Here is a 20,280-nt window from a genome sequence, read left to right on the forward strand (position 1 = left end):
TAAAAATGAGCATAAGATTTGAAACTGTGTGGATCACAATAAACTGTGGAAAATTCTTAAAAAGAATACATTTGAATCAGTTCTAATGAGGTGGATGAAACTGGAGCCTATTATACAGAATGAAGTAAGCCAGAAAGAAAAACACCAAGCTATAACACTGAATTTGAGGCGGGGGGAGAAGGAAATGCTATGGAAAACAAACAAAAAATGTGAAACGCTAATGATATAGAACAATGCAAATATTTGGCAGCAGATTAATGCTGTACTTGTAATTAGTATATATCCTAAATACATATATCAAGAATAAATTACAGACCCGGTTAGCACAGAATTTAATCTCTGGTAAAATATCTAACAGAATAATTTAGTTCTTGGAAAAACACAGACATGCATACGTGGAGACATACACACACACGCCCCTTTCATCATGTCTTTGAATTTGTGATTTAACCTCTGAACTCTAAGGCATTTGTTCTGTCCAGGGGTCACATATTATAGCTGTAAAGTAAAAACTAGCCAGGATGGTGCATAAAATACACGTCAGCTAGGAGCCAAGGGGCTTGTTCCGATTTAGAGCCCGCTCAGTGAAAGGTGCTGAGCGGGAAGGCAGTGGCATCAGCCCTTGACCGCACAGGGGCTTCTGCAGTCAGAAATGTCATAACACGAATCATAACAATACGTGAGGGACCATAGTGAAACTGTTATAGACACAGGTCGGTCAGATACTTTCAAAGTGATAACAGCCAGTTTCGAGGACTTTAGCATGCCCAAGAAAGGTCAAACTCAGGGAAAATGACCTAGAAAAAAGAAGTCCAGAGAGAAAGTCTAGGGGCCAAAAAAAACTACTCAGAATCTTCAAATCCTTACTCTATGGAGAATGATCCATTCCTGCCTATTTCAGAAAAGGCCTATATAAGGCTATTCCTGGAGAGAGGCAGAAATATGCTGGTGAAAAGAAAAGGCTGCTCTGAGCTTCTGCAGCTACATTTTTTCAGTATTCATCAGATCATACTACATACAGATTAAAATCCCCTTTTATACTCCCCAGAGGAAAACACAAAGCGTGACACAAAACTGGCCCTGATTATCCCACATTTAATCAAGGTTATCCCTCTCAATACTTTGCTTTCTAATACAGCTGAGTTACAAAAGCACCTGACTTCAGTGTCACTCCCATGTGGTTTTAATTTTTCCTTGATAAATGTGGTCAGGAAAGAAAAGGTAAAGATCCTGGCATACACTGATCACTAATTCCCCAGTATGGACATAATCAAGTTACCAAAAATTTGGTGGCTTACAATAACAGAAGCTTATTCTCTAGCATTCTGAAGGCTTTTAGTCTGAAACCAAGGTGTGAGCTTCCATGGTAGCTCAGCTGGTAAAAGAATCCTCCTGCCATGCAGGAGACCCCAGTTCGATTCCTAGGTTGGGAAGATCCCCTGGAGAAGGGAATAGGCTACCCATTCCAGTATTCTTGGGCTTCCTGGGTGGCTCATACAGTAAAGAATATGCCCAACAATGTGGGAGACCTGGGTTCACTCCCCGGGTTGGGAAGATCCCCTGGAGGAGGGCATGGCAACTCACTCCAGTATTCTTGCCTGGAGAATCCGCATGGACAGAGGAGCCTGGCGGGCTACAGTCCATAGGGTCGCAAAGAGCTGGACACGACTAAGCAGCTAAGTATCAGAAGGTATGGTCAGGCTGTGCTCACTGTGAAGGAAGGCTCTAGACGAGAATGGCCCCTGGGCCCTTCCAGCCTCTGACAGCTATTGGCAGTCCTGTGTCCCCAGGCAGCTTTTCTCTAGTCTCTGCCTGATGATCACAGTGCCTTCTCCTGTGTCTTCTCTTTTGTCTCTCAAAAGGAACTTGCCATGGAATTTAAGGTTCAAATGCTTAATGCTGGATGATCTCCAGGTCCTTAATTAAGTATATCTGAAAAGACCCATTTTCCAATTTGTTCCACAACTGCATTCTCATTCTCACTCAGCATTTGTTACCTCTCAGTAAAATGCAATTTTCCAAAGTGCTTTCCATTTTAGCCAACAAAGTCTTCACATTGAAAGTTCTAGATGAATTATCTTTTGGTAAATTACTATTTTAAACCACTACAGATGGTCAATTGGATTTTGAATTTGAATTTTAATCTGTCACATACAAACTCTTGAAAAAGAATGGGATACTATTCTCTATGTTGACACCTCCTCCCATTCAATTCTATTTCTACTTTCAATTATCTGGCAACACCTAATTGATGATTGACCAAACATTCTTAGAATGCTTCTGAATTAAAAAAAAAAAAAAAAGAACTCTGTATTCATTGATTCACTCATGTACTACTCTTTGTCACCCAATCAGACACCAAATTGGACTGAATTATTGTATTATAATAAAGCAATTTGGTTAACTAGTATCTCTAGGTTGCGGAAGGGCTTCCCTGATAGCTCAGGGAAGAATCTGCCTGCAATACAGGAGACCCCAGTTCTATTTCTGGGTCAGGAAGATCTCCTAGAGAAGGGAAAGGCTACCTACTCCAGTATTCTGGCCTGGAGAATTCCATGGACTCTACAGTCCATGGGGTCTCAAAGAGTTGCACACGACTGAGTGACTTTCACTTTCGCTTGACTTGCATACATTAGTGAGTATCATGGAAGAGAGAAGAAAGCAAATGAGAGTAATGCTGTATACTTGTGAATTTCAACTATTTTTTATATCAAAATTCATAACTGCCTACATCACGAAGAATCAACAGCACACCCATGTACTGACTAGTTATAAAGTTTATTTTACGAAATTTTCAATAGATACCCACTGTCACCAGTAATGTCTTTTTAGTATTATAGTAAGTGGCAAACAATCTTAAGGAAACCAACTCCGAACATTCAGTGGAAGGACTGATGCTGACGTTCCAGTACTTTGGCCACCTAATCTGAAGAGCTGACCCAGTGGGACCTTGATGCTGGGAAAGTTTGAGGGCAGGAAGAGAAGTGTGCGACAGAGGATGAGATGGTTGGATGGCATCACCGACTTAATGGACATGAGTTTGAACAAACTCTGGGAGTTGGTGAAGGACAGGGAAGCCTGGTGTGCCTCAACCCATGGGATCGCAGAGAGTTGGACATGACTCAGTGATTGAACAATAAAGTGGCAGAAAGAACCTACTAAAAGCAGTATTTCAGAAACTCAGCAAATTTTGGTTTGAATTCTTCTAATTATTCAAATGAGAATTTTTTTTTATGGAGACTAAAAGCCCTTCATTGATATATATTAGCAGCTTTGCCATCCAAATATTTATTAGTTAAGTCTTAATTGACCTAAATATTTACAAATTATTTATCCAAACAGTCATCCATCAACATTTTATTGCTCAGAACAAAAGTTTGCCTATTTAAGCAGCCTTTCTAATTAAAAATCAGTCAAGTCAGTCCTGGGTTTGGCCATCTATCAAAACCCCAGTTATTGTTCTGATTGCACATTTCATTCTTTGGCTATGAAAGGTAAACTAATTATTGGATATTAAAAGCAATGAACATTCGAAATTTACTGTGAATACACAATGATCAAGGCTCAAAAACCATGTTGCCAAAAGCCCCAGTCAAGTACAGTACAACACTCTAATTTTAATACATTAATCTTTATTACCATCATTGCCACAATTGTCAGATGGTACTCAAGTTAAGGAAAACTCAGATAAGGCTCACTATAGTACCCACAAGAAGAATCTTTTTCAGTGATGCTTTCTGATCATCTACTGCTCATCAATGTGATCTTTTCACCATAAAAAGCGTTGACTGCCACATAACTGATAAATTAACTGAAATTAATCTCAGAATGGATTGCTTTATTGATGTATCTTATACATATATAGAGAGAGGTCATAGAAGGAGAACATGGGGTGTTTTTTGCACCTAAGACTCTCTTTCATATGTTATCTTCATCCTTTCTTTTTTCTTTCTGTCCCTCTTTTGTTTCCTTCCCCATAATACAAGCTCAGGAGGTAGACAGGCAGGGTTTGAATAGTGTACCAACCTAGTGTCTTTTCCCACTTCATGTGAGGTACCAACAGAGTTCAGCATATCGCTTCCTTCAAAAGAATACCACCTTGCCATGCCCAAGACAGCAGGCAGGGGACTGACTTTTGCTGAGTGACTTAATTTTACCATCAGCAATTTGGAGGTACTTATGTATGAATTATAGTCATCCCCAGCAGGAGATGATGAGTAGCATAAGTCTTTTGTTCTGAAGATCCGAACTGTTGTAAAATAGCTGAAATTCTTCCAGGAACAAGGTCCCAAACAATGTTTATGAAGCAATCAGTCTGACAGGCTAAAATCTGGAGTTATTGGATTAGTCTCTTGGAAGCTCTTCATAATAATCTACATTTAAAGTACATCTCTTTCTCATGTCGGGGAGGAATAATATGGGAGTAAAAGAAAAAAAACTTGTAATAATATGTGATTTTACTGCTTGGGGATGTAAAGTTTGCCAACCCACACTTATTTATCATAAAACATCAATATTCAGAATGTTTTACAACCTAGCAATAAATTGGAAATTTGCATATTAACTTTTAGAGAAGAAATATTGTTATTAATTATTCTCATTATGGAACCTGAAACCAATTATATTAAAATTAGAGTCACAAATATATGCATAATTGTGGTATACACACATTATGGTTTTAGATACTAATGGTAAATCAACATTATGACAACATCAAGAAAGCCTATAATTAAAAAACTAAAAACAAACAAAATAATAATGAAGTCTATGAAAGGTTGTAAACACATTTAGAAATCAAGTTTGTGTCTACAAAAGAAACATTTTACTAACCATTCACATCTATAGTTTAAACATGAATTCCATGAGAAACAGTAGTTCTAGCTGTCATGGGGGAACTACTCCTGTCATCTGCCCAAAAGTGACGTGGCCAGATTCTGATGCTGGGTCCTCTCCCTTCTACTGCACCCCTGGTTAAAGTCACCTCATTCACGAATCTGCAGATTCTTAATCTATGAGATAAAATTAATGCCTATACTGCTTCGGGTTATGTTGAAAACTAAATGGATGCTTCCAAAATGCTTAGCATAATCTCTGACCTGGAGTAATCAAATCATAATAAAAAATAACAACAGCTAACATTTATTAATGTGTGCTAGACAATAATTTAGGAGTATTTTGTTGTTATTCCCGTCGCCTAGTCATGTCTGACTCTTTGCAACCACATGAACTGCAGGACGCCAGGCTTTCCTGTCTCTCACCATCTCCTGAAAATTGCCCAAGTTCATGTCTATTGCATCCAACCATTTCATCCTCTGATGCTCTGTTCTCTTTCTGCCCTCAATCTTTCCCAGCATCAGGGACTTCTCCAATGAGTTGGCTGTTTGCATCAGATGACCAAAATATTGGAGCTTCAGCTTCAGCATCAGTCCTTCCAAAGAGTATTCAGGGTTGATTTCCCTTAAGATTGACTGGTTTGATCTTGCAGTCCAAGGGACTCTCAAGAGTTTTCTCCAGGACCACAGTTTGAAGGCATCAATTATTTTGCGCTCTGCCTTCTATACAGTCCAGCTTTCACAATCTTTCATGACCACTGGGAAGACCATAGCCTTGACTATATGGACCTTTGTCAGCAAAGTAATGTCTCTACTTTTCAACACACTGTCTAGGTTTGTCATAGCTTTCCTGCCAAGAAGCAATCATCTTCTGATTTCATGTCTGCAGTGATTTTTAGAGCCCAAGAAGACGAAATCTGTCACTATGTCCACCTTTTCCCCTTCTATCTGCCATGAAGTAATGGGGCTGGATGCCATGATCTTACTCCATTTTATGGATAAAGAAACTGAGGCAGATGAATGGATAAGAAAGCGGTGGTACATATACACAATGGAGTATTACTCAGCCATTAAAAAGAATACATTTGAATCAGTTCTAATGAGGTGGATGAAACTGGAGCCTATTATACAGAGTGAAGTAAGCCAGAAGGAAAAACATCAATACAGTATACTAACGCATATATATGGAATTTAGAAAGATGGTAACAATAACCCAGTGTACGAGACAGCAAAAGAGACACTGATGTATAGAACAGTCTTATGGACTCTGTGGGAGAGGGAGAGGGTGGGAAGATTTGGGAGAATGACATTGAAACATGTAAAATATCATGTATGAAACGAGTTGCCAGTCCAGGTTCGATGCAAGATACTGGATGCTTGGGGCTAGTGCACTGGGACGACCCAGAGGGATGGTATGGGGAGGGAGGAGGGAGGAGGGTTCAGGATGGGGAACACATGTATACCTGTGGTGGATTCATTTTGATATTTGGCAAAACTAATACAATTATGTAAAGTTTAAAAATAAAATAAAATTAAAAAAAAAAAAGAAAGAAAGAAACTGAGGCAGAGAGAAGGACCCTGTCCCAGGTCACAGGGTTATAGAATAAACAATTTCAACCCAGGTACTCTGACCTCAGGCCTTACATTCTTATCTCATATACCTAAACTCTTAATAAAGGTTAGTTGTTATTCTTATTTTTAAAAGACAGAAAAGAAGTGGAAAATAGGGGAAATAGATGAAAAACACAGAGGCAGCTATTTCATCATTTTCTCATGTTAGGAATCGTTCCGTGCTTTTACTAGGAATTATTCTTATGCCTTAAAATTTAATCTTCATAACAATCCTAAGAAAGAAGTATGGCCATCCCACAGCTCGGATGAGAAGTCTCGGTTCTAGCAGCAGTATAAAACACACAAAGTGGAAGGGAGCAATGGACATCGCACTCTGTTTAAACTTAGGCAAAAGAGTATTTCAGCTTCTCAAGCCCACATCCACAAGTTTTAAAATAGTGACTTGGATATTTTGCAAGCCTGTAAGTGTGTATTACAACTTACTTTTAAAATCCATATCTATATGTCAGAGAACAAAATTGCCCTGTTGACTAACTGTGCAAGGTGATTCTCAAGCAGATTTGGGCTGGTATGGTGGTGCTAGTAGTAAAGAACCCACCTGGCAATGCAGGAGACATAAGAGATGTGGGTTCGATCCCTGGGCTGGGAAGATCCCCTGGAGGTGATCGTGGCAACCTACTCCAGTATTCTTGCCTGAAGAATCCCCATGGACGGAGGAGCCTGGTGGACTACAGCCCATAGGGTCGCAAAGAGTTAGGCATTACTCATGCAACTGAACACATATGCACACTTGGTTGGGAAGTCGGTAGTGAGGATGGTGGAGCTAGAGCACTTCTTTCTATATAGATACAGCCTCTGAAAAAAATCCCCACCATGAAGCAGTGAAAAATAATGAACTGAAATTCCTTCCAGTCCTGGCCTGATCTCCTGATTCAGTTGCCTACCTCAGAATTAAAGAACATTCAACTTGCTTTTCCCCTTGCAGGGTAGAGAGCTGAAAGGAAGTTGCTAAACACTTGACTGAAACTATGCATAATCTCAGGCCAGGTTTTCAGGATACATATCAACTTTGATGGCATTTTTGATGTGCTCAGTACATGAACTTTTTTACTAGGCTAAGGCGTCCCGACCCCAAATACCCTTATCTGGAATTAGGATACCAACTGTCTTCTACACAAGCTCAAGGTAGAAGTATTTGCATCCATCTCCAAAGCACTACCAAAGGAGTGTCAGAAAGTCCTTCAACAGAGTGGTTCAACTCATGTCCCACACATGGCCTGATGACTTTAACATCCAATCCTTATAACTTATTCATTTATTCAACAGTTATTATTGCAAGTTTACTAAATGCCAGGTGCTGGGTAGACCCTGGTAAACTAATCAATCAAGTTTGCTAGCCCAAGGTGAAACACAAGGACTAGATGGTAGAAAGGGCATTGGTAGTCTACCATTAGAAATAGGCTCAGTGACAGATAGAGAAGTGGTGGCTTAATATTGCAGGGGATGGAAAACAAAATGTGCTCCAAATTACATTACAACAGTCTATGCTCATGGAAATGTCCACACCTCAGCAGTTATGCTGTGCCTATTTAATCAAGGAAAGATTTCTGTCCTAAAGATATTGAACTAAGAAAAGTGGAGGTCCTTAGAGACATCATCTCCATTAACTAGAATTTTTGCTTATGTGAATTAATTCATTTTTTAAAATGCTGAATAAAAGAGATTACCAAATTCTGTCTACAAAAGCAGCATGATAATATTTTAAAAATAAACCATAAATGATATCAACCTTATAAGAGTGTCATACAGATAAAATTATAGAAGGTATATAAATGAGATTTGAAGGTAGAACATATTAGATAAAGATGAAGAGTTTTTTTCCTTATAAATCAAAGTGAGTCTAAAGCAGACACAGGACAAGGTGCCCCAGATTAGGAACTGAAGGTGCTGTTCTTTGGCTTTTACTTATTAATTATGTAAGTAACAGTAATGCGGTTATTTCAATCTTTAATTTTTTAAAAAAATATACAAGTCAGGAAAACATTAAGGTCCATTTCAGCCATAAAATCACTTAATTAAAACTGAAGAAATAGTCTCACTTGTGTATTACTGTGCAGTAAGTATGGTCAAAAGACAATATTTTTTTTCCCTCAATGATTATGAAAATGCTTGGGGAGAAGCAAACATTCAGTAACATTCAAAAGATGTGATTGTCATACTTTACCTCATATCACTTAGAAAAAGATATTTTATTCTAAACAATTAAAAACAATTTTTGAAGACAGTCAATGTCTTTTAATTTTTTTAATATAAAAAGGATAGAAAAGAAAGATCTACAAACTACATTAATAATCAAGGTGACAGACTCTAGAAAATGACTGTAAGAGAAAGGATGCAAGTTTACAAAAAAACATGTATCATCCCCCAAATAACCTGTATCATTGAATAGGTAATTAATAAAAGATTTTCTTTATTCCTATATATAAATCATTCTGGACTCTGGAGATACAGAGGGGACAAGATAGTCTCGGCTCTCTCAGAACTTAGATTATATTAAGGGAGTTGAATGGAGAGAAAAAAGAAATACACAAAATTGTTCCATGTCATGGTAAGTCCTAATGATTGAAAAAGATGCTGTTATGTAGAAAAGTAGAGGGCTACAAGAAGACAGACAGAGGACAGGAGAAGAAATGCTAGGAACTGCTTTTTCAGAGACTGTGTCTAGGTTAGACATGCTGCTGCTGCCAAGTGGCTTCAGTCGTGTCCGACTCTGTGTGACCCCATAGACGGCAGCCCACCAGGCTCTCCCGTCCCTGGGATTCTCCAGGCAAGAACACTGGAGTGGGTTGCCATTTCCTTCTCCAATGCATGAACGTGAAAAGTGAAAGTGAAGTCGCTCAGTCATGTCCGACTCTTCTCGACTCTATGGACTGCAGCCCACGAGGCTCCTCCATCCATGGGATTTTCCATGCAAGACTACTGGAGTAGATTAGACATGCGTGCGTGCTAAATTGCTTCAGTCCTGTCCGACTCTTTTTCCGCCTCACGGACTGTAGCTCGCTATGATCCTCTTGCCGTGGGATTCTCCAGGCAAGAATACTGGAATGGGTTGCCATGCCCTCCTCCAGGGGATCTTCCCAACCCAGGGGTCAAATCTGCGTTTTCTGCACCAGCAAGCGGGTTCTTCACTACCAGCGTCACCTGGGAGGCCCAGGTGAGACATGGTGCTGTGGAAACTTCTCTTGGGAGGTCACATCTCATTTGAGAACAGAGAATCATAGGAAGTGAGCATGTGAAGGATCAGGAGAAAAGCAAATACGGCAGGGAGAGTGAAAATACCAAGGCCCTGGTGCAAAAGATCATTTGTCATCTTCAAGAAATGAAAATGAGACTATGGTAATGAATTTGAGATTTATTCTAAGTGCAGTACAAGGTGTAATGCAGGAAAGTGGAATGATCTCATTTACATGTTTAAAAGATTACTCTGGCTGTTTTATGATAAATGGTTAGGGAAGAGTAGAGAAGATGCACAGACAGCAGGTATAAGCGGATGTGTAGAAATAGTACATCTTGATTTCCACCAGGCAAAGGTCCTCATCACTCTAAGAACAAGTAGGAGAAACTGGGGTTCAAGTGCAGTATGTTCAGGTAAATTTGTAGCTAACTGAACAAGAGGATGTGAAGGATATTGATTTATAAATTTAATCTTATTTTAGTGGGCATTCTCTACTGGCAGGCTGCCCTGTCCAGGTCAACATTTTTTATCAATTATTTGAATGGACACAAGCTTATCACATTTTCTGCTACACTGAACAAGAAGGATAATCAATATGTTAGATTAAAAAAAAAAAAGATTTAAAACAATTTCAACAGTGATGGAACAAAGAGTCACTACTCAGAAGGTGAATGTAATAGAAGTAAATATAATATTCTGATTTTAGGTAATAAAATAACATGATTGGGGAGCTCTGGATAAATAGCCATTCATGAAAAATCAATCCTCTGATTTTACACAAAATAAAGTTGAAATATGAGATTGGAGCTTTAAAAACGAAAACAAAACCAGTGAGTATCATTGTCAGTCCCATTTGCCAAAAGACACATTTATTTCATAGGATACTACTGTTCCCACTGTCCTCTGCTAAGGTCAAGTACATGCATAGAATTAAGTACATTTCTAAAGGGTCATTGCTTGATATATAATTGAGTGTAATTGTGTTGTGAAGAAATTGGTTGTGGATTAAGTACCTAGAGAAGAAAATAAATATGGGACAGGGAGTATGACCATATTTTCAGATTTGAAGCCTAACCAAAATCATAGAGTAAGTACCAGAAATGAAGAAGAGAGATTTAAATATCTACTTCAATTTCAAGGACGAGATATTGAACTTGTTTTTGTGTTTTTGCACAGCTAGAGCAACTACAGTTCAGGATGCTTTGTAATGAACTGATGAGTTCTCTATCTTCAGAATTTTTCAAACTGAATGATTATCAACCAAGGATTCTGAGGGTTGTAGGATATTAGGCATGAAGAATGGGGAAAGCAGGGTAGGTGCCAAACTCAGGCCACTCAAATGCAAAATGAGTGGGAGAGCTTTGACTTTGGCTGAACTGTGCTATTTAAACATGAATGTGTGCCTGCATGCTCAGTCGCATCCGACTCCTTATGGCCCCATGGACTGTAGCCCACTAGGCTCCTCTGTCCATGGAATTTTTAGGCAAGGATACTGGAATGGGTTGCCATTTCCTCTTCCAGGGCATCTTTTCCATCCAGGGATGGAATCCACTTTTCTGTGTCTCCTGCATTAGCAGGTGGATTCTTTACTACTGCACCGCCTGGGAAGCCCCTGTTTAAATGAGTGTAGCTGAATATGAGATTCTGTCTTTCCAATATTTTTGGTAGTAGAAATGTATGGATTTTTACAAAACGAGAGTCTTAAGAATTAGTAATTTATGTTTTAAATGTCATAAATTAGAAAAATGAAAAGTTGCTCCTGGTATGTTAATCTCTTTTCTGGTGCTATTATTATTACTGTTTTTTAAAATTTCCTACACTGTGAAATCCAAAAATAAAAGAAATTTAATATGGAGGTTTCCCTACTCTGGAAGTTTATGATCATTTTCTAAAATGAATCCAAGAAAATCTCCTTGTTAAAAATAAATATAGATATTAGGTTTGTGTTAAACCAAAGGAAATAAACACTTTGGTTCTATACCACTCAATCAGATATACTCTCCTTTTTTTTTTCTGCTCACCTTAATTATTTGGAAGATTACCTCAGAAGAAATTCAAAAATAAAATAATCCTGGAGTCCCATATATACCTAATGCTTAGAAAACTCATTTCTCAATTAATAAAAATGCCACCAAATGGCAATAGTAGATTAAGCACTGGATATTAGATATATTTGGTGTTGAGTTTCCCGGGAGGATTTTATTAATGAGACTGTTCTACAGTGTTACTGCCAACAGATTTCGTAATTAGGAAACCTTTGACATTAATGCACCGCTATATCAGTTGGGATTTTACAGAGGGAAACATATAATCATAAGCAAACACATAAATGCTTTAAAATACAGCTGAACAGCCATCCTCTAAGGCGTCTATTTCAAATGTGTACTGATTGCTCTTGCCCGTTGATTTTACTTTCAACTTGCTATTTCTAAATTCCACTATCTTTCCGTATGCTCATAAACTTTTATTAGGCGGTGGTCTTAAGAGATGGCAAATTTGTTTTTGAATGTTCTAAACCAGAAATGCAAAAGGTAAAGCTTTGATTGTCTCTACTTTTTGTTTATGTAATGGCTTTCAAAATGTCCCTTTTCTTTCAAAGAAGAAAAAGAACTAGAGAATTACAGGATTAATACACTACCAAGGTTTTCTCTTTTCCAGCTGTGAGCTTTATGGCTAAATCACTTCACACATTGATTATTAAGTTACTGGCAGTTCCATTGCTTGCTTATACACTCTCCTTAAAATGTGTGTGTGTATAACCTGTTGTATATGTAAACTTTATGTGTATAAATTTGAGTATATGTGAATTTATGTGTATAGAGCATCATGTAACCAAGTTATCATATAGTCAAACTATCTCAACCCTTATAAGTTCAGAAGAATACATCTTCCCATTCAGATTTACCATTTATCCTACAAAAGCGATATTTTGCAAATATTGGAAAAGGTAAAGAAGACCAACATAAATTGAAATCTCTTTGATTTTTTAAGATAAACTGCTTTAAAGGTTGATTGGTACAATGGCACAAAAATTCAAAGTCACATTTGCATTGTGATATAATTGCTACTTACAAGCAAACTGAAGCTTTGCTTCTCTGCTAACAATTGTTCCAAACGAGTTTGTTGCTATGCACTGGTACATTCCAGCATCTTGGGTTTTATTGGGGTTATTGATCAACAAGCTGCCTTCAACAACACTGTAGCGGAAATCCATACCAATGTCAACATCTGTTCCATTTAACTTCCACCTATAGTATAAAAATGCCAGGAGATAAAGTCTTGTAATATTAAACAATATTTCTAAATTGTATAAAGTATATATAAAAAAATTACAAATAGCATGAAATATCATCTGTGACTTTTTTTTTAAACCACAGTTAAAAAAAAATTAGAAAAGCTCTACATAGAAATGGTGTCAATACAAATGTTTATGACATGAGCACATCCTTTTTAGGTAAACTGATATTAAAATTTTAACACCTGTTTTTATGACTATTTACAGTGCTACAGACACTTCACTCCTTTTTTTCTTTTTTGGAAATTTCCCATAGCATCTTGTATAAGCATCTTCAAATAGCACTCCTCAGTAAAAGTTCTTTTTCTGGTTTGCAGTCATTCTTTAATAGGTCTATAGAGATAACAGAATACCCCACTTTCGGGTAGTTGGCTGAGTATTTGATGAAATTGCAGCAGATTTGCTTTGACTTGGTCCTTAATATGACTGAAATGGCTGACTACAAAGCAGAGGAATTCTATTGATCTAGAGCTGTCTTAGGAACCAAACTAGCCTTAATCGTGTATCACTTTGAAGATCTCCTTAGCTACTGGCACTCAAACATCAATCAACCAGCCCAATAAACTGTAGACTGGGCCATTAGGTAACAGATACAAAGAGGGTTTTGTTGTTTTCCTGTTTGTTTACTCAGATCATCTGAATCTGAGTACACAGTCTGGCCCAATAAATTAGTTTTAGTGGGACTCACACATTTAAACAGCAAGACTTTAGTAAAAAATCTACTTTTCACTTCCTTTCTCTTTTTCTAAACAGCCAGTAACATTCCAGAGAGAGCTTATTTTAACCAAAGGGTCTTTCAGTAAGTTGTTTTAATATGTACAAACTTTCAAACTAATATAATACAATGACTATCTTGTTTTTTTCCCTCTTCCTTCCCCACTATCCTACAAAAAATATTGGCTTGACCAAAAAGTTCATTTGGGTTTTCCCATAACATCTTACAGAAGAGCCCAAATGCACCTTTTGGTTAAACCCAAATCAGGTAATGAAAACAGTATAGTCAGAGTATCTGAATTATCATCAATAGTTTCCTAGGAGCAGTCACACTAGGAGACCAAAAATAAAGCAAGACTAGAGCATAAAGAAAATTGATCAGAAACAATAACAGGACTAAAGAGTGAGAAACAGTCATTTTATTTTCTTCAAACAAACAAATAAAAAACACAATATTTAAATGTGTGCATATACATATATACTCATGGTGCACCCTCTTATAACAATTCTGGGGCACTCGGGCTGGTGTGCATCATGTAAAAGGATTTAAATGAAAAAATGAAAGGTCAGTTGCTTTCAGATTTTGGATACTGGTTATCAACAAAAAAATGTTAGGGTGAGTGCTTTTTTTCCACCAAGATGTCTCTCACACTACAATCTTAAACCACACGTTTTCTAATGAAGTCTTCCTCAATATCCTTGGTCAAGATAAATCCCAGCTCCCCCCAACCTCCTATGGGATTCTCCTTATTTGTTTAGGTGGGCATTCTGCCTTCCCTTCAGCTAGTTTGCCTGTATCAAGCCCTGTCAGTCATTTAGAACTTGACACTCAATGTTCTCAATCAGTGCTTATGATATTTCACTAAATATTTTACCTCTTGGCTGGATATTTTAGCTGTGTGCGTACAAAACTTATGAAGCATCCTGGCCTACCACAGCATAAGGGTGTATGTTTGTTCAAGTCTGTGTCTTTGAAAAGCGAAAATACAGAAACATGAGGGGTGGGAAAGGTGGACCTGATCGGGAAATGGAACATAACTCTTTATGTGTTTGTTTATAAGAAGATGGGTATTAGAAATTGAAACTGTTCTTAAGCTTGACAGTAATTCTGTGTTCTGACACAGACAAGAAAGTAATAAGCAATAAAAAGAGAACAGCCAGGTTATATCCTAGCATGTCTATATGCTCATGAATCTCCAGAGCAGACTGGCTGCCCTAGATATTTTTTGAGTCACCTGGTCACATTTCTATCATAATTCTCGCTTCAAATGATAGTTGAGCAATTTAATATGACAAATCTAAAAGCTCAAAGAGGAAATTGCAATATAACGTGAGCCACAAGCAGAGTATGGAATTCAGGAATGAGACCACGTGAGTCTTTTTAGAAAAGTCTTGGTAGGGATAATGAGAACACCTCTGCGGGTCTGTCTACACATGTCATCTCAACTTAAATGTTCCGTAGAAAGTCCATTAATCTACTTTATTACCCGCTTTTACGTACAATGCATTATTCAGAAAATAAAGCACTTGCTGTGAAATGCAGCTGAGTCTCCTTTACAAAGCCCTATACCAAGTTTTATTGCAATGCAGTCACTATTCATTCCAATTGAATGGGGACTGCACTGAATTCCTTATCTTATTCCATACTGAAACAGTCTTGAAAAAGTCACAATTTATTTTCAGTTTTTGAGGAGTCTTTTAAGAACTGCTCATAGAGAGGTATGCTTATTTGGCACACAGAGATTTTCCCAAGGGCCAAGGCAAATGGGTGAGTCTCATAAGCTGGTGTCTGCATCACTTGGGGAAACACAACACCATCCTCTTCAGAGAGGGGTCTGTGCACAACCAAACACTGTGAAGCTCTGGAAGGTACCATTTTTCAGATCTTAGTGGGAAGCTATCTATGGGACGTATTGTAGCAAAACATCCCCTTTTCTTTGTTCACTATTTCAAATTGGCAGCTAAGAAGGGGAAGGACCTTTCTGACCTGGAATCTGTAGTCTGCAAACCAAGCTGAATACTAACTTCACAGTAAAAGTACTTGCATTGAGTACTTGACCATCCTTTCTGACGGGAAAGGGAGGCTGAGAGTCATAGGTCATGTCACGTTTCCTCAGGGAACTTTAATACAAGGCAAGTGTGCACACGCCAAAACTTCTTAAGGTTTTCTGGGTCTGAGTCAATCCTTTCAAAATTGAGGGGCAGGAAACAGTGAAAAGACAAGGCTCTGTTCAGGGAATAAACACAAAGAAGAGAGGCCAATCGGGGTGCTTGAGGGAAAAGCCTAATGGCAAAGATCCCCATGGAGAAATCACCTTGAATTTCTCCCATGAATTTCTCCCCCTCAAAGTCAGCCTGAGCCCAGATAAAGTTCAGCCAGAAAGATGTTGAAAATATCTGATCTCTCCATTCTTTCTCTTGCTCTTTCCTTCAACAAAAGGGAGTTTTTTAGCTCCTAGGTACCAATGAGCTATTATTTCATAAGAAATTGCCGAAGGTATAATAAATGAAAAGAAACCTAGCGCATGTGATTAAAAGTTTTCTTCTCAGTGTTTCCCAGCAATCTTTAAAAACATAATAGGTTTCTGTTCCTCTGCTTGTTTTAAATAACAAAGCAAGCCCCTATATCTAGAAGTACAATGTTACAAAGGCAGAGTTAATTAAAGGTCACAGTTTGGGGAGAAACAAAGCAGCAACTTGCCAAATTCTGCTGCAAATTTTGTTTTCATTTATTGCTCACATTTGAACTTACACTTGGTGATGTACTAAGAACTGGGGGCCATTATATCATCATTTATGTGTATAGGAAACTTTCCCTCTTGCATTTATTTATTTATGTATTTTTACTACATAAAGCATTAAAAAACTATTTGATATAGCTTTGAATTCAACTTAATATAGGGAGAATAACTACATATTCTGATTTGTCCAGGGCAGTTCTGAGTATACACTTACTGTCCTAGATAATTATTAACAACGGCCTTTCGCTCTCATAAGTGTCCTGGTTTGGATGATAAAATACATGTTCATCCTTATTATATGGTCTATTGGAGAGGGTTTTGTTTTCTTTCTAGAATATATTTCCTTTTTCCATCCCTATGACAAAAGATCTTTAGCTCTAAATTCAGTTAAGTATCTCCTTTTCTGGGAAACTTTTATTGATATGCTCCCTCTCATTCCTGAAGAAGACCTTCTTTCCTCAGGATACCCTAGAACCTGGACGTTCTTTTCTCACACTTAACCTTGTACTTCCTTCTCTAGGCACTCACCACCAAAGTATACTACTTGAACATGTATGTAGCTTATTCAGCTTTGAATTCTTCAACCCTAGCATGGTACTGGAACATTGCAGCTGCTTAATAAGGTGGTTTAAACACCTTTCCTAAAGGATGTATTTTTTAGAATCCTAATATACACCCTAGTTCAAAGCAGAACTACCGTGAAGGAATCTTGTGTGGAAACCCTACATAATTCAGCCAGGGTCATTACTGAGTCAACTCCATGGACTAGACTTCAGTCTGAAATATCAGTGGAGTGGTCCAATGAATAATGCTATGTTTGATGAATTAATGAACTGGCATACAAACTAAACTGTAAAATAATTTCTACTATGTGAATGCCAGCATCCTTCCAATCTGAAAACTATCTACCTCAGCTCAAATTCTTCTTCTATAACTCTTGGATGATTCCAATCTCTTCTTCACCTAAACTGTGATACACATGCCATATACTCTTTTGGTTTTCACATACTACCACATATTGATTATTAGCTTAAGGTTTATATCATTAAATGTGAATAGAGACAAAATTATATTTATAAGATACATGTAAGTTATAAAGAATCACAGGACAATAAAGATCTCTAAGAAAAAGAATATTACTTTTGAAGTCTCCTATATCCATTTTCATTCCAATCATTTCCCTCTCAATGGTTCATGATAACTCCGAATTTTTGCTATTTCATTCTTTTGATTTTCTTTATGATTTTATCATGTATGCTAGTATCCTTATCTATCCTCTATCTTACCTGTTTTAGAACTTAACAAATACAGGATTATACTCTTTGTATTTTTTTGTGACTTGCTTTGTTTACTCAAAGTTATGTTCCTATGATCGTGTTGTTGTAGCTCTAGTTCATTCATTTTCACCACTTCATTGGGTTACCTTGTATGAACATGCCAGGTTATATTCAGTATATTACTTATGCTAAATTTGTTCTTGCAAATTTCTGTCAGTCTGATGAGTTTGAAAGGGTCTGTCATTTTAGATGTTTGTACATTTCTATTTATTAATGGGGGCTATTTATTCTCTGGTGGCTCAGACAGTAAAGGGTAAAGAATTCACCTGCAATGCAAGAGACCTGGGTTCAATCCTTGGTTTGGGACGATCCCCTGGAGGAGGAGGGCATGGCAATGCACTCCAGTATTCTTGCTTGGAGAATTCCCATGGACAAAGAGCCTGGCGGGCTACAGTCCATGGGGTTGCAAAGAGTCGGACATGACTGACTAAGCACACACAGGGCGCATTTACTAATGGTAATCTTATTGTATGTTTAATGGATATTTAATAGTCTTTTCTAAGAAGTACCTGATCAAGTCTTTTGGTAAAGTTTTAATTAGGTTAGAAGTCTGTTACCTTTTGATTTGTAGGAATTCTTTAAATAGTTCAGACTTTGTAAATAATTGCTATTGCTAAGTCACTTCAGTCGTGTCCGACTCTGTGTGACCCCATAGACGGCAGCCCACCAGGCCCCGCCATCCCTGGGATTCTCTAGGCAAGAACACTGGAGTGGGTTGCTATTTCCTTCTCCAATGCATGAAAGGGAAAAGTGAAAGTGAAGTCGCTCAGTGGTATCCGACTCTTAGCGACCCCATGGACTGCAGCCTACCAGGCTCCTCCACCCATGGGATTTTCCAGGCAAGAGTACTGGAGTGGGGTGCCATTGCCTTCTCCGTTGTAAATAATATGTATCACAAATATCTTCTCCCAGTTGGAAGCTTATAATTTTACTCATCCCAGTATATTCTGCTGAACAGCAATTTTTAACATTAGTGAAGTTAAATATTTTCTTCTATGATTTGTTCTTTTTGGTTATAATTGAATTTTTTTTCTTCCCACTAAAGTCTTAAATATGCATGCCTATTTCCTTTGAAACATTTTGCAAATTTCACATGTTGGTCTTCTATTCACTCGGAATTGACCCTTGTGTACGCTGTGAGGTAGGGATCCAACTTTAGTTCATTTTTTTAACCATACAGATTCCACTGTGCAGTATATGTCTTTTCAATTTATTTCTAATATTGTCATGACTTTTAAATTTTATCTTTTAATCTTCACAAGATAGTATGCTTTTACTATTTTTGTTGTTTAGTGCAATTGGTTTTTATGTGGAAATACTAACCTTTACCATTTGCTTTACTTATCATTCACTCTTGTATCTAAAGGCAATCTACCTGGGATTATTTTTATTCTGTTTGAAGTATATCTTTCAGAATTTTCTTTAGGCAGGGTCTGCTGGAGTCAAACTTCAGTTTCTGTCTACCTAAAAACTCATTTACTTTGTTCTTCTTTATAAAAAGTATTTCTGCTATACAAAAATTTTATAGTTAATTTCTCTCAGCATATTGAAGATTCTGTCTTCTCTTTTGCTTTTTTTGTTGCTACTGATAAGTCAGCTGCTGGTTTAATTGTCATCTCTTTGAAAGTTAGCTGTATTACAACTGTGGCCTACGTTTACGATCATGTCTTTGAGTTAAGTGTTTTCTGTTTCATCATGATAACTCTATATAGGGCTTTATTTTTGTTTGCACTGCTTGAAATTCATTAGGTTTACTAAATCTGTAGATTTGAATGTTTAATTAGCTTTGGGAAATTCTTAGTTTTCTCCTTAAAAAATGCTTCTGCCTATTTTTTTTTTCCATTCCTTATGGAATTCTGATTAGATATGTGAAAGTTTTCACTTAGTCTCTTCTCTATCACATTTTGCTCCTCTTATCTGCTGCTTTTAGACAATTTCTTCAGATATATCTTGCACTTTACTAATTCTCTTTTCAGCTATGCTTCATCTCTTACTAAAATCATGTAGTTCCAAGGTTTAAAATAGGTGATTACTTTTGCTTTTCAGTCCTTTGGGAGGCAAGGCTACTTCTTTTATATTCACCATACGATTATATTCTGGAAGGTTTTCTCATGTTAGATTCTCCAGTTGGTTGAGGCTAGGCCTTGTCTTGTGATCCTAGTCCCCCGTGAAACTACAAAATCCAAAGCTACAATTCATATAGTTCATCAAGGTCAAAAATGATTTTAGTGTTCAGTTTGCTTCTTTGGGTTCCAGATCATTTACTAAATATTCCTTACTTTCCTGACAGTTTATTGATGCATTTTTAAAAGATGTTTTAAAAAATATGTTAAGTAATGTTAAGGCTTTCAGTGAAATGATTAATTAGGATATTTAATGTCTAGTATTGTCAGAAACAAAGTTCGGTACTAAACTGTTTATGAATACGAGCGTCTCTTTAGCATCTCAGGATATCCAATGATATCTGTCTAAAGGCTCTTTATGTAAGCAGCACTCCATAAGTATTTGTTGGTTTTACTAATAGAAAGTATATGCATGGTAACACATGCTTTTA

At 37.3% G+C, this 20,280-nt stretch overlaps 1 protein-coding gene across 7 annotated transcripts in view; it reads right to left on the reverse strand.

The window, feature by feature from the left end:
• CNTN4 (contactin 4) overlaps positions 1-20,280 on the reverse strand; it is a 1,025,129-nt gene that overhangs the window by 327,343 nt on the left and 677,506 nt on the right. For all 7 annotated transcript variants that reach the window (XM_070776310.1, XM_019985102.2, XM_070776305.1 and 4 more), the window contains one exon: positions 12,712-12,887. In XM_070776310.1, the coding sequence (XP_070632411.1) occupies positions 12,712-12,887 (176 nt within the window). The remainder of the gene's footprint in view (positions 1-12,711; positions 12,888-20,280) is intronic.

This window comes from Bos indicus, chromosome 22 (genome assembly GCF_029378745.1).
Source record: "Bos indicus isolate NIAB-ARS_2022 breed Sahiwal x Tharparkar chromosome 22, NIAB-ARS_B.indTharparkar_mat_pri_1.0, whole genome shotgun sequence".
NCBI lineage: Eukaryota > Metazoa > Chordata > Mammalia > Artiodactyla > Bovidae > Bos > Bos indicus.